This window comes from Magallana gigas, chromosome 5 (genome assembly GCF_963853765.1).
Source record: "Magallana gigas chromosome 5, xbMagGiga1.1, whole genome shotgun sequence".
Classification (NCBI taxonomy): Eukaryota; Metazoa; Mollusca; class Bivalvia; order Ostreida; family Ostreidae; genus Magallana; species Magallana gigas.
The window spans coordinates 14,817,296-14,838,014 of record NC_088857.1 but is presented as its reverse complement, the minus strand read 5'-3'; the positions used below and the strand labels follow the sequence as shown (position 1 = coordinate 14,838,014).

At 32.7% G+C, this 20,719-nt stretch overlaps 1 protein-coding gene across 4 annotated transcripts; it reads left to right on the top strand.

The window, feature by feature from the left end:
- Window positions 1-2,753: 2,753 nt before the first annotated feature.
- On the top strand, window positions 2,754-18,801 carry LOC105325952 (CD151 antigen). Of its 4 annotated transcripts, none has more exons than XM_066084398.1 (10): window positions 2,754-3,009; window positions 9,183-9,315; window positions 10,485-10,540; window positions 11,972-12,089; window positions 12,352-12,543; window positions 13,080-13,154; window positions 13,364-13,462; window positions 14,079-14,234; window positions 15,404-15,487; window positions 16,890-18,801. In XM_066084398.1, the coding sequence occupies exons 4-10, from the start codon at window positions 11,991-11,993 to the stop codon at window positions 16,953-16,955; spliced, it is 771 nt and encodes a 256-aa protein (XP_065940470.1). In that variant the 5' UTR covers window positions 2,754-3,009; window positions 9,183-9,315; window positions 10,485-10,540; window positions 11,972-11,990; the 3' UTR covers window positions 16,956-18,801. The 4 variants fall into 4 exon arrangements, with proteins under 4 accessions (XP_065940470.1, XP_065940471.1, XP_065940473.1 ...); XM_066084399.1 differs by lacking the exon at window positions 2,754-3,009 and adding an exon at window positions 8,389-8,531; XM_066084401.1 differs by lacking the exon at window positions 2,754-3,009 and adding an exon at window positions 8,401-8,535.
- Window positions 18,802-20,719: the final 1,918 nt, after the last annotated feature.

Below are 20,719 nucleotides of genomic sequence, written 5' to 3'. Positions count from 1 at the left end.
CATACGGGGTACTCCGTTTCTCTTTTTACAACTTACTTGCAAAATATGTAGAACCATTTTAACAAGAGCTTGGACTTTGGGTAGTTGTGTCAAACAGCAATGTGACGTATGCCTGTCTATTTCATTGCTAGCCACTCAGTCGTGGCTCTTTGAAATCAACAAGATTTATCTGGCTTTTGAGCTAAGACTATGCAATTGATGCATATTTCGCTTGAAACCGCGTCATTTTTGATTTGTTTTGACGAAGGAAGAGATAGCTACGCCCTACGTACTGACAGTCCAAGGTCTTGTTAAAATGGTTCTAAAACGCTTCTTCATAATTGGTTGTTTGGTATCAACAGAAAGAATATTATAAAAGGACACAGATCTTTATCACAAAATATATCAATCTTTGAAGTAGCTACCTTGACAGTAGTTCTTATGACATCACCGCTTTAGTATATTGCGGGTCACCTTCTGGTTTTATCAAAGAAGTAGCTACATGTAAATACACGAAAAAAAACAAAAATCCGACAAAAATAATAATTTGAATATTGATTCGATATAGCCTACCTCAAACTGAAGAAGGTTGAAAATGCATGAATTATGTCTACATTTGATAGGTTTTGTGAAAAATTCTTTACAGTTTTTGAAGCATATAAATTTGCCAAAGACCTTCATATCATCATACAGTTTGTCTCTTTTCTTCGATTATTCAAGCCACAGCATAAATGAAAAATATTTAGCAGCGTTTGCACTTGACACGTTTCCTACATTTATGTCAGCAAAAGCGATAATTAAATATATTAACATTTGATATTTTCTCTTAAAACTTGTATATAGCATGTACATGTACAAATGTACTTCCTAAAGGCAATAAGTTAAACAGCGGCACCACATATACAACTTATTTTTTTTGCAATAGTCTTTCTTGTTTAAAGAAATTAATAAAATTGTTCATGACCAAGTTGATGTTTGAAATTGGATTTAAGAACATGGACGTCAATTATCATTACGGCATACATGTGTTTTACATAATTTTTTTGTTGTAAAAATGACCACAATTTTCAGGCCGTCAAGAAAAATAAAACTCAATACGTAAAATGCAATCTAAAATTTGAACCAAAAACGTAACTAAATCGTAAATGCGATTATACACGATTTTCACTTTGTCATACTTCATCAATTAATTCGTATGAGCTCCACTTTTCAAGATTATAGAGTCGGAAATACATCTCTCTCTCTCTCTCTCTCTCTCTCTCTCTCTCTCTCTCTCTCTCTCTCTCTCTCTCTCTCTCTCATATGAATGCAAATAAATTATTGATATATATTCTCTAAAGAAGCCAACTTGAAAATAAGGTTCCCAGCGGTTGCACGTGTACATGTATGTGAGATTGCACGGTGTCGATAGGTCAAACACGTGGGTTCTCTTCTACATGTAGTCTACCCCACCCCAATCCTTAACTACATCGCGCCAACATCTTAATATTACTTGTAGACTTGTAGAACTTGTTTAGCAATCGTTGTAAAATAAATATAGTATGATTATAAATACGGTCCTATAAAATTAAATTTGTATATCCTAGCTAATTTAAAAGACACTGAAAAGTAAAATAAAACGAAGCACGTATACATGTATATGCAATATAATGGAAAATTATGAACAATAGGTTCACGGGCCCTAACCTTCACATGAGTATAAGCAATATACTCTAACAGAAAACAGTTATACAACTCAACACAAAATCGCAAGAGGGTTTGAGAATCAATTGGACAGCTACATGGATATAAGGGGAAACGTTTGGAAAAATAATATCCATTCAATTACAAATAAGTATATGACAAACTCAATTGTTTAGAGACTATGCTTTTTCCCTCGCGAAAATAATATCCATGATTGTGAATTCGAGTACCGTATGTAAATTACGTCATACATGTCCACATCTACAGTGCTGTCATGGTCGCCGATACCCACCAGTGGTTTACATTGGTTCTCTATGTTTGAGGGAGCTTGTGCATGGACACCTAAATATGATGCAGTACGGAACACAACCTATGTAGAGCCATTTTAACAAGAGCTTGGACTTTGGGCAGTTGTGTTAAAAAGGAATGTGACGTAGGCCTGTCTATTTCACTGATGGCCACTCAGCCATGGCTCTTTGAAATCAACAAGATTTGTCCGGCTTTTGACCCAAGTTTTGTTAAAATGGTTCTAACAAGAGCTTGGACTTTGGGTAGTTAGTTTCAAATAGCATTGTGACGGTAGGCCTGTCTATTTCATTGTTAGCCATTCAGCCATTGCTCTTTGAAATCAACAAGATTTGTCTGGCTTTTGAGCTTAAACTACGCAATCCGTGTATTTTTCACTTGGAACCAGCGTCACTTTCAACTTGTTTTGACGCAAGAAATAGACAGTTACGTCCTACTGCTTGTAAACATTCGCTTATAAATGCATGTAGTCTTTCAAATAATGTTTAAAGCTGAAAAAAGATTTTATTTCCAATGAGAGAGCAAGCATAAAGTGATAATACCTGTGTCACCATTATCTGCCCACGTCTCAAAATTTAGACGGTGTTGTCCCAGCTATTGGTAATTGATGAATTTATTTTTATTATCTTGATAATTCATAATGAGTTAATTTGTTGTGCAGTTAATTATATGAACTAATTCTGGTGTTATTTCAGAGAATAATTATAGCATGGTCTTCGAATAATCACTGTTAATTGAATATATTGTGCCATGTGCAGGCACTTCGATAATGCTTTTAATTAATAACTGGAGAAAGAGGAAGTGCCGTGGAATCTGGGGTGTTTTTTTTAGAGGGGGTCAAAGTCTGAAAAATTACCAGTATTAAGTACCATCTCTTAAAACAAAAAGCTCGTGAAAATCCTATCCTGAAGCCAGTTTTTGGGAATGAAGCCCCTTGTCGATTATATCGGGATTTGTGCTGGATTCTTCTTGGGAATTAGTTTCTTAAACTCATTTCCGGTTTAAGTGCAAGCAAAAAAATCCAAAGAAAATTTTCTTCAGGTACGACTTTTTTTTACCATGTGATGTAGTGAATTCCTTTAAATGGTCTTGCATTTTTTATTTAAAAAATGCATTATGTATTTCAATACGCAATGTTGAGTATTTAATCGCTCAATAGTTAGTTACCTCTGTATAACCCCCAGAATGTCTCTGGTCACTATAGTCTGTCCCAAAGAAAATTATGCATCACATCTGGACGATTTTTAATAAAAATACACATACCTGTGAAAGAAGTGCAATTGAAATAGTTGATAGGGATAATTTCCAAGATAATTTCATTCACACATTATCATCTTTCACTTGGAAAAATTCACAGGAACAAAAACAGATTCCTTACTTGCTTACGGAGATTTATTATGGGAAATGTTTACATCTTTTCTCCATTCGGAATACACCTGGAATACATCGGGCAATTTTTCAACGTTATCATCCGGGCTTGCTGCAATACAAAATCCCCGGAGACATCACAATTTCAAGCATTGTATTGAAACCTGATAAGCTAACAGGGGTGTTTGAACGTGTTTTGATTGAAAAATCTTGGAAATTTTTCACACTTTTGAAAGAACATTGTTTGAACCCTGAGCTATTTATAAATATCAAGCAATTAAGCAAAATCTGAATTCAGGATATCTTGGGACAGACTATAATACAACAGAATTAACTGTTAGCCTGTCACAATGACAATCTTTCCTCATGATCATTGATTGAAAAATGTGAAATTCTAAAATGTTCTTTGATAAAAATATAGACCTTATGAAAGCTTTATAATTCAGGCCTCTCGATCCTCTATAATTGGGGCCGATATTCGGCCCCATTCCCAACGTGAAAAAGGCATCTTTTTTCCCAAAATTTGAGTGTGTTTTTCCCAATTTGAGATTGCCCCTAATATTAATAATGTAACTTGAAATAAACCATACTTATTCTAAATATATATCATGTATATTCAGCAGTCATAAAAGCTCTGTGAAGATGTGCAACACTACCGCGTTGTAAACTGTTTCTTGTGATCGGTAGGTAACTTAGCCAGAATTTCCTCAGACAGAAACGTTGTAATTTTAAAAACGATGTTTATTACTTTTAATCCTGATATTACAGTTAGTTGATAAGCTGTTAGTAGTTTCTAATTCTGCAATAAATGTTAAAATTATTATAAAAATGTTTGAACAGATCCTCTACATAACGGTAGTAAGTGGGTCGAAGGGTTGGACTAATACCCCAAACACACAGAAGTACAGAGACTGACTTTATAGATATTGTGATTAGGCTAACACAATCAAGAAACATTTTTCTATTAAAGGTATAAATACAAATATAGATTAAATTTTACATTAATACAAATAAGATAATTTTTTTTAAAAATAAAAAAAACCTGTTTCATTATTTTCTTTGCCCTTTGACATATAGCTATTAATTACACAAAAAACTTTTAGGAAATTTTACATCTTCAGTAACAAACTTGTTTCACACACTGCGAATTAACATTTTTTTTCTTCTCATTATTATACACACATGTTCCCAGTTTTGAAAATAATTTTAAAAAAATTAACCTTTAAAAAATCCTATCAATATACCCTAGTTTTTGTTCTGGGAACTGTACATTAAGCAAGGAAAAAAATTCCCAATTTCTATCAAAACGTCGCATTTTTCCCAATCCATTGGCCCCGGCCCCAGTACCAAAAATGGTTGTGAGAGGCCTGTAATTAAATTTACATGATTACCATTTTTATGCTACCTCATGGACCCAAAGATATGTTACTGGCGGTTGCCCAATATTAGTCCCGAATAAGCAAAGGAATGATGATAATAGAACCATTTTAACAAGACCTTGGACTTTTGGTAAGAGTAGCTATCTTTTTCTTGAGTTGAAACAAGTTAAAAATGACACGGTTTCGTGAAATATGTAGTCTTAGCTCAAAAGCCAGACAAATCTTGATGATTTCAAAGAGCTATGGCTGAGTGGCCAACAATGAAATAGCCTACCTCACATTGTTGTTTGACACAACTACCCAAAGTCCAAGCTCTTGTTAAAATGGTTCAACAATTGTATTACAATACTTTCACAGAGCAACCACAAAAACAGTGCTTACTGTTCAAATGTTTCCCAACAATCTCCTCTAAAATCCTTCTTCTATACAATATATGAAGAACGTAGTACAAACACCGTCGGGCTACCCCAGGGGCCCAGGCCGGGACGTATTATGATATAAATACGTATATTATCATATTAATAAATGACGTTAAATATACTACGAATATATGTGAAAAATATTACTTTAATAACAATATATACACTAACACACATAGACTTAATATAAATCAGCCAACATACATTATAACTGGTTAATAATATTCAATTACTGAAATATTAATTAATACATATTAAATAAAGAAGTCAACCGCCACAGATCTTTGCTTCAAATTATAGGATTTGCAGCAGCTTACTAAAAGTGACTGGCATATCTGCACCATCACTCATAATATGGATAACAATATCTTAATTGTATTAGTATGGGTGCATAAAGAGTTTGACGGGGAAAAAACAAATGCTAAACACAGATTGTTTTGATTCACCTTGGTATGAGAGCTTCAAGTCTGAAGACTTCATCTGTAAACAGCCTCAATCTTTTAATGTTTTTCATTTCTTTTAAAAACAAAGTTGCAAATTACATGTTTTTTTTCTATTACATTTTAGTTGCAAATACAAGTATTATCTAAATTATATTTAAAAATTAAGGAATCATATCCATGGGAAAATTAATCTTATTTTTCATGTTTTCCATTGTGATCAGATCTTGTATTCTGTCCAAATTTGGGAGGAGCCCTGTACACACACAAAACATGTTTGATGCTTAGAGTGCATTTTATGTGCAATATGTATTGGAATTTTTTCAATTAATACAATAGAATATGAAAATCTGTCTTTCTTTTATTACAAACTAAAAAGGTTTCTGTTAACGATGTACATACAGTAAGCACAAAGGCAAAAACATGTCCACCAAACTTTCTCGTAGTTTTAATTTATGAGGTACCTACATAAAATAAAATATTTAAGGTCAACATCAGTACTGTAAAAATATTTTGAAATTCCATGTGTCTAAAATTTCAGAGCTTGCTGTGGTTTTAATTTCATGAAGAATCAAATTTTTCTGTAATGAAATAATAATAATGTTATAAAAACTTCACATTATTTTTCTTTTCCTATTTTAATTTGAATCATTTTAATTGCTATTAAGAAGTCGTAATAGTGAAGTTTCTCTTAACATAAAAATCATTGACAAGTGAAATAACAATAACCCTTTGAATTGCCAAGAGAAAACTCTTATATTAATTAATGCAAAATATGATGATTTATGACGCAAACATAGTGAAAATTAAAAAAATTTGTAATTGTATTCCACGTCTTTAGTTCCATTAAGCTGAATTAAGGTTATCCAGTATAATCCTAGGTTTGAGCTTTATTACTCAGTAAACTGATGATTAGGTTAACATTGGTTACGGTGGCTGGATGGTCAACAAATTACCCAATAGATCTATCTAATTTTTTTAGACATCATTTTCTAAGATATATTATTATATTTTCATGTTAAATACTGAAATCTGATTGGTTAAGATGCAGTTCTATTACCCTCAGCATTAGCAACACACTTGGCAATGGGTAACACAACGAATTGTTACATGCACATACATTATGCGCGTACGGTTCACTGTAGAATTCACTTCAATTCCATATAAAAGCAATAAAATTTTCTTTAAAAATTAGACATTGAGTATAATAAAATAAATAGTGCCTGTTGGGTAACTGTTGAAATTGACTACTCAAGAAAACCAAAATGATGTCAACCGACACAAAGCGGAGGTTGACAATGGTTTTCAAGGGGTGTCAATTTCAACTGTTAACCTCCCAAACAGGCATTATTTATATAATGTATCATGTAGTAAAGAAAAGTTATATATATTTTAGCTTTAAAATTTGAACATATTCCTATATCTTTATAGAGAGCTCTTCTTCTCAAGGAAACCAAATATAGTCTTAAAATGACCAAGGCCATCCAGCCCTCTTAACAAGTTCTATGTTATGTTTCACTTTGTGTTCTCAATTGATTCCCCTCTGCCACTCAAGTATCTATGTATTTTTTTAAAAAGAAAGTGACCTTATTTTTGGACAGCATGCCATAAAAATCACTTTTTCCTCAAAATAGTTGTCTGTTACATGAAAACTTTAACCTTATTTGATGTTTCATAGGAGATTAATTTGGTGTCTGTGTAAAAGTTGAAGTACCCCTGTGAGATTTCAGTTTTAGAAGCTTCACTCTGACATTGCTGTGAGCCTAGCTGTTACCATTATTTCTTGTAACTACATGTAGATTGAAGGACAAAAGTGCATCTAGTGATATACCAGTAATCATCAAAAGTGACTCACTGTTCAAATAAATAGGACATTAGTTTTTTATACAGAACCTTATTGCAGGAAATGGTGTAACTTCTTCTGTGTTTTTTTTATTTATAGGGCTGACATGTGAATAATATATATGAGAAATAATTCAGTGAACAAATTTTTTTTCGTTATTATACATCTTTCTTATGTTGGTTCCTTATTCAATTATATGTAAACTAAATCAAAGATAAATTTTATTGGAAGATTAGATCACATTATTTATGTTGAAATAAATAAATTTTAAAACTAATACTAATATTTTTGGACAAGGAAAAACCAGTCTCATGGTCTGCAGAATGGTTGCCCGTGACCTTAGATTGTTTGAGCCATGAGCCTGGCTTGTATTACAACAAAGGTCATGGTCATATCAGCATGGTATTTTAATGTTTAGTCTATAATGCAACTACTAACTCTTATATGGTATTAAAAATAATTATAAAAAGAGAAACATTAGATTTTCATACTCTGCTTAATTTGAGTTTGCTCATAAGCTGAGGGTGTGTCTTGACCTTAACACTAGTAATTTGACCAAGGTCATGGTCACTTCATCACCAAAATGGCATTTATTTTGCCAAGCAGTGGGGTTTTTAGTTCTTTGTTAGAGAGCTTTGGCTTCTTCATTTTGCACACACTTATCACATCAATGAGTCATTGACCGGGAATGCTTGACCCTTTGTTTTGACAAGGTCATTAAGTTACTGTTGTACCAGTCCCCTCTTGATCTCTCTAATGATGCTACAGCTCGCTCTCTCTTCTCATTCCCACTGCCACAGGGCTGAGGCTATTCCTAAGTCAAGTGCATAAATCTGAGCTGTTGGGAGAGAGGGCAGTAATTATCTTCATTAACCTGGCTATCAAACCTTGCTCCCAGTTTGTTACCTTGATGGTGAATAATCGCATTAGTTTGAGGACAGGTGATTGTGTATGTTTTGATGGAATTGACCTGCAGATCGTGTAGTGTACCTGATATTATCAAAGTGAAAGTACCTGTTTGTTTTTTAACACTATATTAGAATTGAAGGAACTAGGTTCCATGTGTGCAGATTGGGAACTAGGACATTGTCTTGTGGATGTTATAGGAAATACAGTCAGTAAAATTAATCTAACTTACAAGTGAATATATTGAGTGATTTTTATATGCTGGACATTCTGGTAACTTATAATTGTAGTTTTATCTGTACAGAAATATGTATGTTATTCAATACCATATCGTATGTGAACATTTGATAAATATTTAAAATGCTTGCAAATACATTAGCAATTTCTTGTTAATGTACTTTCAATATTTAAAACATACATAATTTACTATCTGATGAATCAACCTATAAATATGATTTGATACAGGTACATTTTCTCTGTAAAGTATATTGTTTAAAAAGAAGTGAGGTATAGTCAACACCGAAAAAGAACCCACCCAAAAGCTACCGGTATGTGTTTATAAATACACGTATATGATAAAAGTGCAAGAACTGCAGTATGAATATGAGCCACATTTTTCTCAAGGTTTTTTTGGGTGGGTGTGTAACATCACATTTTTGTTCAGAGATAATTATGTCAGAAACACTTTGTAATGAAAGACATAGTCAATTTTCGAGAAATTACATGTATGTTACATAATGGAACCAGACTGAGTGAGGTGTTAGTGCTAGTGCTTAATGAAGAAGTTATTACAGAACACATTACATTAATTACTATAGTGTGTCTGTGAGTACAGCAAATGACTGATCTATATTTACAGGTGCAAGAACAGTAACTGTATCTTGTGGTATTCGGCCTCCACTGTCATTATGTGATTGTTAAAGAGAAAAGATCCCAACGAACTTCAGTCACATTCCAGTTGTAACCAATTCCATTCAACTGCTATTTCCTAGGTAAGGAGAGAGAGAGAGAGAGAGTTCATTTTGAATGAAGGAAGTTAACTGTGATTTCCCTTAGGTAAATTATAAATCGGAGACTGTTTTGATTAAACCATAGGGATCATGCAGTTTTAGTAACTTCAAAACAATGACCTAAAAAAATTGACAATTGAGTCTCAACCTCAATCTGAACCTTAAAAAAATTAACAAAGATTTCATTTCTGAAACTCTAAAATCCCTGTTTCATGAATTGATCTTTGCTGCAATGTCTTAGAACTTTATGATAAGAAAACACATTAAGATTGTTACAAAAAATTGTAAAATCTTCATGTTTCTTTTTCGTATTTCAAATTTCATAAGCATTATATCACATGTTTGCCATAGTATGTATGCCCAGTGGATATTGCCAAGGCTAAGGAATAAAAAGTTCACTATCCATTGGATAAAAATTACAAAGATATGTTCTTTTAAATTAAATGACTGAAATTATATTCATTTGATTGTATTTTAACATATATTGGCAATAAACAGCTTTAGCTTTATCAGTTACATTGCTAGGTGTCAATCTTGTTTGTACATATGCATAATATATATATATATTCAATCAATTACCTAAATTAAAGCTCACTTGTTGAGAAGTTCATAATTTTTTTTCAATTTTTATGATTGCAATTTTGACTAAAATATGAAGCTGGTTCATGATCTAAGGGCTTGGTCAGAAAATAAGTTGAAACATGTAAGATATGAAATCTTCTTTGATCTGCTTCATGTAAGATATGAACTCTTCTTTGATCTGGTTCAATAGAGATTCAGATACTGGGTTGGTATTTAGATTCTTTATGCCTTTGTTTCACCGTCTTTCTTCACTCAAGTGGAACAAGTTCCATCAAAAGGGTCTGTCTATCATATAAAGTTTTTATTCACGTCGAAAATGTTACCCAGTTTCTTTGTTTGCTTCAAATTGTAAAAAAAATTTAAAGTCAGAACTTTGGCCAAACTTTAAAACTCATCAAATGTAATCAAATACTAGGATATGTAATGATAACTTTTACTTACTACCATTACCCCATTGAAGTGACCAAAATCTGAAATTTGAGAGGTCTGTAATTTGCCTTGGTAATTTATATATGATTAGTTAATCTTCTGACAAAGAGACCTTATCTCCTAATCATTTTTTTATTCAGCTCAGTGGAGTTAGCAGAGGGTGGATTCTGATATTTTGAGATCTAGGATCGTAAAGGTAAGTGCATTGTATATAGGTAGATATATAATCTTTGGCGGTTCAGGTGATTAAATTATAACCTCATTGTGCAATTTAGGCAGGCATTTCATTATCTTATATTTATCAGAATGTTGGATTACTGATTTTATGATAGATTATCAATGGTCAGTGATTCCTGGGTTCTGTTTTTACTACTAAACTAGACAGGAGTTCAACTCAATGATAACACTAGCTAGGGTTTCTTTATATCAGTGTGCTACTGTGCCTGAAAATGATGAGAGCAAATGCCAGTAATTTTTTTTGGCAGTTACTATGGAAGCAGATTACGATGTCTTGGTCAAGGCAGCTCAGTGACCATCCCCCCACTCCCTTCTGACTTTAACAAGTCTAAGATTGTAATGCAGTATTGGTACTTTTATTTTAACTATACTTAATGTAACACATAGGGGATAAAAAAAAAATTGTGGTTTCTTTACTTTAAATGTTTAAATGGAATTCTCCAGTGACTGAGAGGAGGTGTAATACGGTACTGAGGTATGCATTTCATGGTGTTGATTAACCAGCATACGTGAATATTTGGGATATTCCAGTTCATCAAAGCCTAGTGCTTGTCTGACATGCATTCTAACAGTTTGACCTTGGCAAGTCTGTAATACAACCTATCAGGTGTCCAATGATGCTATTTCAAACCTTTCAAATGTTAGTACTGATGCTCTTTCAAAGTTACATGGTACCAGTACCTGGAAATCAGTTCTGATAAAGTTATTATAAAAAAAAGTTCCCACCAGGTACATCCCATATTGTTTTGGAGGATTTCACATGGTATTAGTGCAATTATCTTGTGATTTACTTATCCCTAAGTGTATTATCCCTAAGTGTAAGTGAAGATTTTGAATGCAGATCAATTTTACTGTTACAGCAGTATATATTAATGGGAAACAATTTTTGAAGATTAAGCAAATTTCAGAATTTTGATGATACTTAATAATGTTTTAAGATACACTGTATCTTGTTTCAATGGTCATTTAATTTCCTTGGCTTTGAATTTATATGAAATTTAATAATTCCTGGTGTACGGTATATTACACAGGTACTTTTAACTGTGTTTATGAATATGAAGTTGAATGTAATACTATATTTTCTGATGTATCATTTACAAAAAGATGGAGAGAAATTGTTAATCTATGAATAATCTTACATAAAACCTTTTTAAGGATATTTATACCTGGTATATGGATAGAGAGGGAGAGAGAGAGAGGGAGAGAGAGAGAGAGGGAGAGAGAGAGAGATATTTTGTGGTAGTGGTCAGTAAGCTGTCATTACTGTAAACATCTGAGAGTAAAAACAACGGGAGTTGTCTGACCTCCATCACCAGCACAAGGTAGTATTATTATTTTGCCATTAGGCTGCACATGACAGATAACAATGTTAACTCGTTCTTGCTTGCAGCATCCATTCCCCTTTCATCATGATGAATGGTCAACCCAGAAACCGGAGGAAAAACCAAGATCTTTGTGGCAAAAACTTCCTCAAGTTTGTGGTGTATGTCTTCACATTTATCTTCTGGGTAGGTTTCCAGCTCTTGATTAAAGAAAAATTATTTTTAATTTGCTTTTCCACCTTTTACAAGTTTAAATGAAGAATGATTTTGGAGAGAGAGAGAGAGAGAGAGAGAGAGAGAGAGAGAGAGAGAGAGAGAGATTGTGATGTGGAATAATACATTGGACATTAAAGTGACTTCATTCATTCGAACTTGGCACTAGTATTCCTTTTTGAGAAATATTGATCAGACATGACATTGAATGACATTGAGGTTTTATTTGTTACAGCTAACAGGCTGTGCCTTCCTGGCCATTGGAGTATGGATACTATTTGTCAAACATTCCTTTGCTAGTCTTCTTGGAAACTCCACCTTCCCTATAGCGACGTACCTGATGATCGGCATTGGGGGTTTCATCGTTGTGACAGGAATCATGGGATGTGCAGGGGCACGGGTTGAAAATAGATGTCTGCTGGTTTTAGTAAGTTACTGTAAACATATTATATATTTAGGGTGTACAATATTTGGCGGAAAATGATTTTTAACAAGTTTTCGTGGATTTAAATTGGTGTTTTTCAGAGTGTGTTCATTCTAATGCATGTAAGGTATTTAGCGGTGTACTTGAATTAGTGGAAGCCACTTTCCGCCAAAATGCTAAAAAGAATACACAGCCAAATGTAACATTTTAACAGTACTTCCTTTGTACTGTGTACCGCTAGATAAAATTCCTCTGTGAGTTTTTCATGTTTCATAACAAGCATTTGTGATAGAAAATTCTCGTATTCTAATATTTTGGTATATTTCTCACAAATAATGTTAATTGAATGCAAAAAATTGTTCATACTCAAATGAACATGCATAGGACATGTAAACATGTACCGGTACGCTGTCGCATCCTTTAAAATAGAATTAGAGAGATAAGATTACATTCCAGATAATTGCTCATGTGTTATTTGTCTTAATGAGGAACTTGCAGTAAGTGACATTTAAGTACAGATTGTTTTTGGTATTTTTCAGTATTCTGTGTTTTTACTACTCATTTTCTTGCTGGAAGCCATCAGTGGAGTTCTGGCCTACATGTATGAGGGAATTGTAAGTAACCAATCAACAGAGAAGAAACTAAACAAGTAGACAATATTTTTGATAACTTTCAAGATTAGACTTGACCTTTGATATTTCTTTTGGGAAATGATATTACTAAAACTTTGGGGACAAATTGTAATTGACCGGGACATTTTTTTTAAAGGCACAGAGAGATTTGACTACCATACCCGATGCATTTCTGTTTTCTGTGTTTACAGATCCGAGAGGAGTTATCGCGAAGTCTAAATGACACCATGATGAAGAACTACAATTACGACGCTCACTTAACTACAGCAATAGATGACATGCAACAGAGGGTGATTATCTGAATCTATTTTAAATCCTCCACAATACAGAGGGACTGACAGTTGTCTTGAAGGAATTTCAGAAATAATGATTTATTGCTTACATTATAAAAAAAAAAAATCCCTTGCATATTTTTTTACCTGGCAAGAAAAATACAACGGGATGCAATGATTTAAAATGGTCAATTTATTCATTTTAAGGGATAAAAGTTTTTAAAAATATCTTTTGTTTTCCATTAAACAGAGTTATCTTTCTTTTATAGCCAAATAATCCATATTTTATGACTGCCTAAGTCAATCAAGATAATTAATTTAAATAAGACATCTTTGAAAAATGACTATAGTAGGTGACGAAACATCAGTATTGTTCATAGTCCTCTAGGAGGGTGGGTGGTCCACAAGTTAACCCTCCGATCTACCTTACAATTTTAGAAGCTTTCTTAAGCTGAAAACAAAAATTCTTATTTTAGATATAAAATTTGAACATTTCCCTATATCTTTATACAAAGCTCTTCTTCTAAAGGAGGCTAATATAGTCATAAAAATGAGCACAACCATCCAGCCCTCTTAATTGTGATGTGTTTTTTCAAGAAACACAATGATGAAGTGATTGCCTCTGTGGTTTCAGTTTCTGTGTTGTGGGGCAGTGTCCTTCAAGGACTGGCAGAAGTCGCAGTGGCTGCGCGAGGACAGGAACACGACCAACAAGGCCCCTGACTCCTGCTGCATGTCTTACTCCCATGGCTGTGCTGTCAGTGACCACCCCTCCAATATATACTACAGGGTACTAGTGATTATTGTTAATCTGTAATAATAAGTGACCACCCCTCCAATATATACTACAGGGTACTAGTGATTATTGTTTATCTGTAATGATAAGTGACCACCCCTCCAATATATACTACAGGGTACTAGTGATTATTGTTTATCTGTAATGATAAGTGACCACCCCTCCAATATATACTACAGGGTACTAGTGATTATTGTTTATCTGTAATGATAAGTGACCACCCCTCCAATATATACTACAGGGTACTAGTGATTATTGTTAATCTGTAATAATAAGTGACCACCCTTCCAATATATACTACAGGGTACTAGTGATTATTGTTAATCTGTAATAATAAGGGACCACCCCTCCGATATATAGTACAGGGGTACTAGTGATTATTGTTAATCTGTAATGATAAGAGACCACCCCTCCAATATATAGTACAGGGGTACTAGTGATTATTGTTAATCTGTAATGATAAGAGACCACCCCTCCAATATATAGTACAGGGGTACTAGTGATTATTGTTAATCTGTAATGATAAGAGACCACCCCTCCAATATATAGTACAGGGGTACTAGTGATTATTGTTAATCTGTAATGATAAGAGACCACCCCTCCAATATATAGTACAGGGGTACTAGTGATTATTGTTAATCTGTAATGATAAGAGACCACCCCTCCAATATATAGTACAGGGGTACTAGTGATTATTGTTTATTTGTAATAATAAGAGACCACCCCTACAATATATAGTACAGGGGTACTAGTGATTATTGTTTATTTGTAATAATAAGTGACCACCCCTCCAATATATACTACATGTACAGGGGTACTAGTGATTATTGTTTATCTGTAATTATAAGAGACCACCCCTCCAATATATACTACAAGGTACTACAAGCTTCTGATTTTTATCTGTAATAGATAGATTTAATACTCTGCCAGGATTAAGCTATGTCAAGAAACGTGTGATGTCCAACTTTTTGAATGTGTCGTTCTTGTATTTTTGCTGTAGAACCTTTTTTTATTTTTTTAAATGCTGGGGCCCAATTCAAATTAAAAATTCCTTTTACCAATGAGATATTGTAACTCATAGATCAATTTAGTATTCAATATCTATTTTTAGATTGTGATTGCTTGATGTTCGCTGTAAGTTTTTTATGATGTTTAATTAACAGGGATGTAGTCCACGACTGGCCCAGTATACCAAGGAATCTCTGATGATCATTGGCGGTGTGGGGCTAGGACTTTGCTGTGTACAGGTCTGTATGTAGTGATATAATACGCCAGTAAATATATATTATTATAACAGTAACGTGATCCAAAGGGTCGGATCACATCGAGTTGCCAGGTGAAGCAACAAGAAGCGATCCAGCTCTTTGGATTAAGTTACTGCTATAAAGATAAATTTATTATACACCCTTGTCCATTTTAATGTTTTAATTACAAAACTATCTTTTTATAATCAATTTGATGGTGTTTACTTATTCAACAAAGCTTTTTTTTAAACGCACTCTTCTCAAACATGCTAAAATACAGATATTATTTTATGTGTACCATGTCATCAGTTTCAGAGAGTGGTGATATGGATTCAGAAATCCACAGTGTAAAAAAAAATCCAGAAAATCGGATCACACTCTGTAAAATTTACAATATCAAGAAAGAAAAATCTAATAGGTAGATAAACAGGAAATGTTTATAGTGGTAATAACCATGTCATCAATGGGGGTACAGGAATAGTGATGGTAATAATTCCGTATTATCATGTGGTTATATGGGTACTAACCATTTTTTTCAGTGTATAGGAATCTACAAGTCAATGAACAAAATGGAATGGCCATGTTGTCAATATGTAGGGGCCAAGGAGTACTGGTAGTTATGAAATAAGTCAGCTGACGGAATAATTATTGTGTAATAATTTAATTCTGGTTGTAACGCGGCATTTGATTGGATAGAAAAATTTAGTTAAATTTGTATAACCTGGTTTGCACGTCACAAGACACGTCACAATGCACCAACGTACTAATTCACTTGACGTTACATTTGAATTTTGAACAGATTTATATCATTTTTAAAAGTAAAACGGACTCAATTTGTACAGCAAATTCCAGAAAATTAAATTATAAGGAATGAACTCAATATCTACCCAAGTTATACTCGTATAACCTGGGTTGGAGCAATTTACGCTTTTTTATAATCCGCTTCGCGGATTATAAAGCTTAAATTGCCCCAACCCAGGTTATACGAGTATAACTTGGGTAGACATTGAGTTCATTTCTTAAATATTACCGGTAATAAGGATTTTTTTGCCTCAGAATTTTTTTGAGTTGTTTTGGTGTTTGAAAAATTATTTAGATGAACAAAGTGCCATCAGCAGTTGAAAAAAAAATCTTTATGAAATTACGGTAAGATGAGGAAGTGTGCATTACTTGGAAATATCTTGCAAAAGATGCCTATTGATTTAATCCCAAAACATGCTAATTTTTAAAAAACGTTTTTGATAACTATATCTACACTGTATAAAAATGGCTCTTTCCCATTGGGAGAGGGCGGTTTAAGTTTTGGAACTTGTGCCCAATCCAAATTGTAATTATGTACAATAAAAATTTGTTCAAATCAACTATTTCTCTTTATCAAAATAATTGTGATTCTTTCTGTTTGCAGATATTTGGAGTTATATTCTCTTGCTGTCTAGTCAGGAAAATAAAGGACAAAGTATACAAGTACTGAAAGCATGTGGAGCAAGCTTTCCAAACTGCCACGAGGGCCTTCATTCATCAAACCATAGGATTGTGCATGCCACACTTCAAAATGACAGGCCTTGAAATTTTGCTGCAATAAAATGTTTTGCTCCGTTCATGTATGATGCCATGTTCGCAAATCTGTTCTCCTTATGGGTGCTGAATGTGTCATTTCAATTTTTCTCATTGCCATTTTTTATTTAATAAACGGAATACATGTCATGTGACTAATGTCTCCAGAAGAGCTTATGTTTATCTTATATTCGGTTAAAAGGATTTTGAGATTTTTTATGTTTATCATATGGACAATTAAATTTTTGCAATAACTTGTACATTTGTAGTTTTTTTTTCTTTATATCAAATCCATGTCATTATGTAGACATTGTATTGAGTGTTGACTATGTGTTGTTAGAGTTTTTGTGTGTGTATTTGTATTATTAGAATCTGTGATAGCAAAAAAAAATAATAGATGTATATGTATTTGTTGTATTTTTCCAATATCAGATAGATTTTTACAAAGCCAATTGTGCTTCATATGAATTTTCCTGAATGTATAGCTGTGAATTAATGTTAACATGTGTACCTTTTATCTTACAATGTTCTTGGTTTCAGAATTGTCTCTTTTTCCATAACAATCCTTTAACATTCCTACAAGGGTAGTTTTTTTTTCTATTTCATATATGACATTTCATAATACATGTACTTTATTGAGGTTCATAAACTGTAAGCCAACTTTTATTCATGATGACTTTATTTTTCATTTTACCTGGGACAATCTGATTCGCGGGGACTATTTTTCATGACCAAGATGTAGATTATCTGGGAAATAATATCTTAGAGACATTTAAGGACTTGGTTTGCACCAAAGAATATTTGCAATAACAAGGCTTTCGCAAAAGATGTGAAATTTACTCGCGCAGGAATAAAAGTTGGTTTATAGTATAAATTAGTTGGCATATTTATATTATATCTTTTTTTTTTTATTGTATTCCTTTTGTTAGATAGAAATTTAGTTTGATGGGAGATTATAATTTATTAGATTTGATGTGTATAGTTTAAATCTTTGTGTTTTTATCAATAATATTAAAGCAATATTTCTTCATGCAGAGAAATTTCATCTCTGTTTTTTGTAATCAAGAGCTTTCATTTTGAAATCAAATATTTATTAAAACATGTAATGTGTGCACTGAAAACTTGTGTATAATTTGGTTTAGCAGGGGGAATCTTTTTGTGTGCAGATGTTATTAACTACCGGTACATACTAAATTTACATAGGAACATATTGCAGTAACAATTTGTTGCAAAATTTTTTTTCTTCATAATTATGCATTTGTATTAATATTCACATATCATGAAAGTTTACTTTTGAGATGTGTTTTTAATAGGTTTTCTTTGAAATTGGCAGTTTTATAAATAGTTTACGCAACTTTGCTTGTTCCAAGTTCATGATAATCACATAAATAGAGACTTTGCAGGCAAAAGATGTAAATTATTATGTGTAACTATTAACTTTCAATCAATATTTTATCTGATTTCATTTTGTAAATATTTGGTCAGTAATATAATTCCTTAATTTTTTTTATTTTAAAGAATTTTATTTTAAAGTTGTTTATATTTTATAACATATGTTCCATAAAAAGCCAGTTCTCGCCCAGTTAATCTTATTGTTAAATATTTACAAGTATTATAAGTGGTTTATATATTATAACTATGCATGTCACATGATGGTGTCTAAAAGATGGAATTTTAATATGTCACATAAATATCATAGAGATATCATAAGTTGAAAAATGTTGTGAATTTAGGTTTTGAAATAAAGTGTATTTTAGAATGTATGCCACTTTTGTTTAATGAGAAAGCATGTAGTTTGGATTTGAAGTACTACTGGATTATAATGAATTTATTTCGATAAAATGACATCATACAGATAGTGCCAAATGGAATGATTTAGATCAGCTATGTAATATATCCTAATTATCTTGTTCATCCCAAAAGCTAATCTGAAATTTCCAACAAAAATCAGATCTCTCTCTCTCTCTCTCTCTCTCTCACATAAAATAAAATCTTAATTAGCTTAATTTAAGTAAATTTACTTTAATACCATGCAGATTATTTTCGACGGAAGATGTAAACATTAAATTTTCTTTGATGATTCATGCTGGCTGTGAAGGAAGCATATGTATTTTTCTGCAATGTGGCCACCTTCATATCCCGCATGAATCACCAAAGAAAGCATTTTATTGTTTAAATGTATATGCTGATATGACAGAAAATATCAATTCTTTGGTCTGCTTTAGAATCATCGAGCCGTAAAACTGATTTGCTGTGAGATCATTTGAGGATTGTATTAGAAGAGTGTATATTACGCTATTACGCCCCCTCCTCTTTTCATAATTCATAAACAAAATAAAAAGGATGTGTGAATTTCATATCTATTTCATCCGTAGTCCGATTTCGACCAACTTCTAAAAATTCCAAGATTACATATGATACATGTTTATGTAAATTGTGATATACAGAACATTTCAATAATTACTGTGTTTAATAAAAATTTATTTTTAACATTTTAAGAATTTTTAAGAACGTTAAGCAAATTGTGATGCTGTCAGAACTTACGACAAAGTCCTAAATATTTACAGTCTCGTAAAATGATCTTTAGAGAACAAAACTGACATAAAACTATTTGTTTACAAATATTTCAATTCCCATAGTTATATTTTCCAGCCATAAGAATTAATCATTGATTAGTTGGTGATTAATTAGCATTCATTTATTTGGTCGTAAGTCATAAGTTCTTTTGTAAAACGCAGCCCTGTTGTTTAAATTCATCGTTACAGTTCCGGGGTTTATAACATTACGTTCCTCGCACTAATGCACAAATGCTGGTGTCTACTTTCTATGTGTTGGAAAAAGGGGGAGGGGGAGGCTTGGCATTGTTAAAATAAAATGTGTTTGTTCAATGGGCTTTTGCCAATAACGTAGACTGTTTTGCTTATAAAATATTTGCATTACAATCATAAATAAAATATACGGGAAATCCACTTTCATATTAGACAATATTTCGCCAAATTAGGTCCTTATATGATTGCCTTTCATTTGAGGATTCTCATGTGAAACCTATTTATAAGATCCGCACATGGATCATAAATACACAAACATGTATTTCTTTTTACTCACGAATGATTTTACTCGATAACTTTAGCATTTTATCATTAATTTTTAAGGTGGCTCACTATACCTTCAAATATTTTCTCAACTCAGCAGAAAATTACTTGATTATGATCATAATGGATAAGAAGATATTCAAGTCAAATAGGCCAAAAAAAAAAATGTGCAATTTTGGATGAAAAATTACATTTTCTAAAATTTAATTCAGTAAACATGAGCAAAAGCTCCAGGCGGATTCAAACTCATTATCTGCGGTTCAAAAGCCCCAATACTTTAACCACTAAACTACGACGCGAATCGAACGATATAACATTTAAATCGCCATCTTGTGACATAGTGTCTTAAAAAGTACAAGTCTAGGTGTGGTTAGGTACCCAAATCCATGGCATATATTTTACACATCATTTCAACGACCCGCCAGTGTGTGTCAATAAGAGTTATCTTTCTTTTAATAGATTAAAAGGGTAACGATCGCCTGTTAGACTGGCAATGCCTGTCTGATATGCGCGATAGAGAGATCCCCTTATGCCTATGTTCTACAACTCGTGTAAAACGTTGACATATTCGCTAATCTTATATTCGATA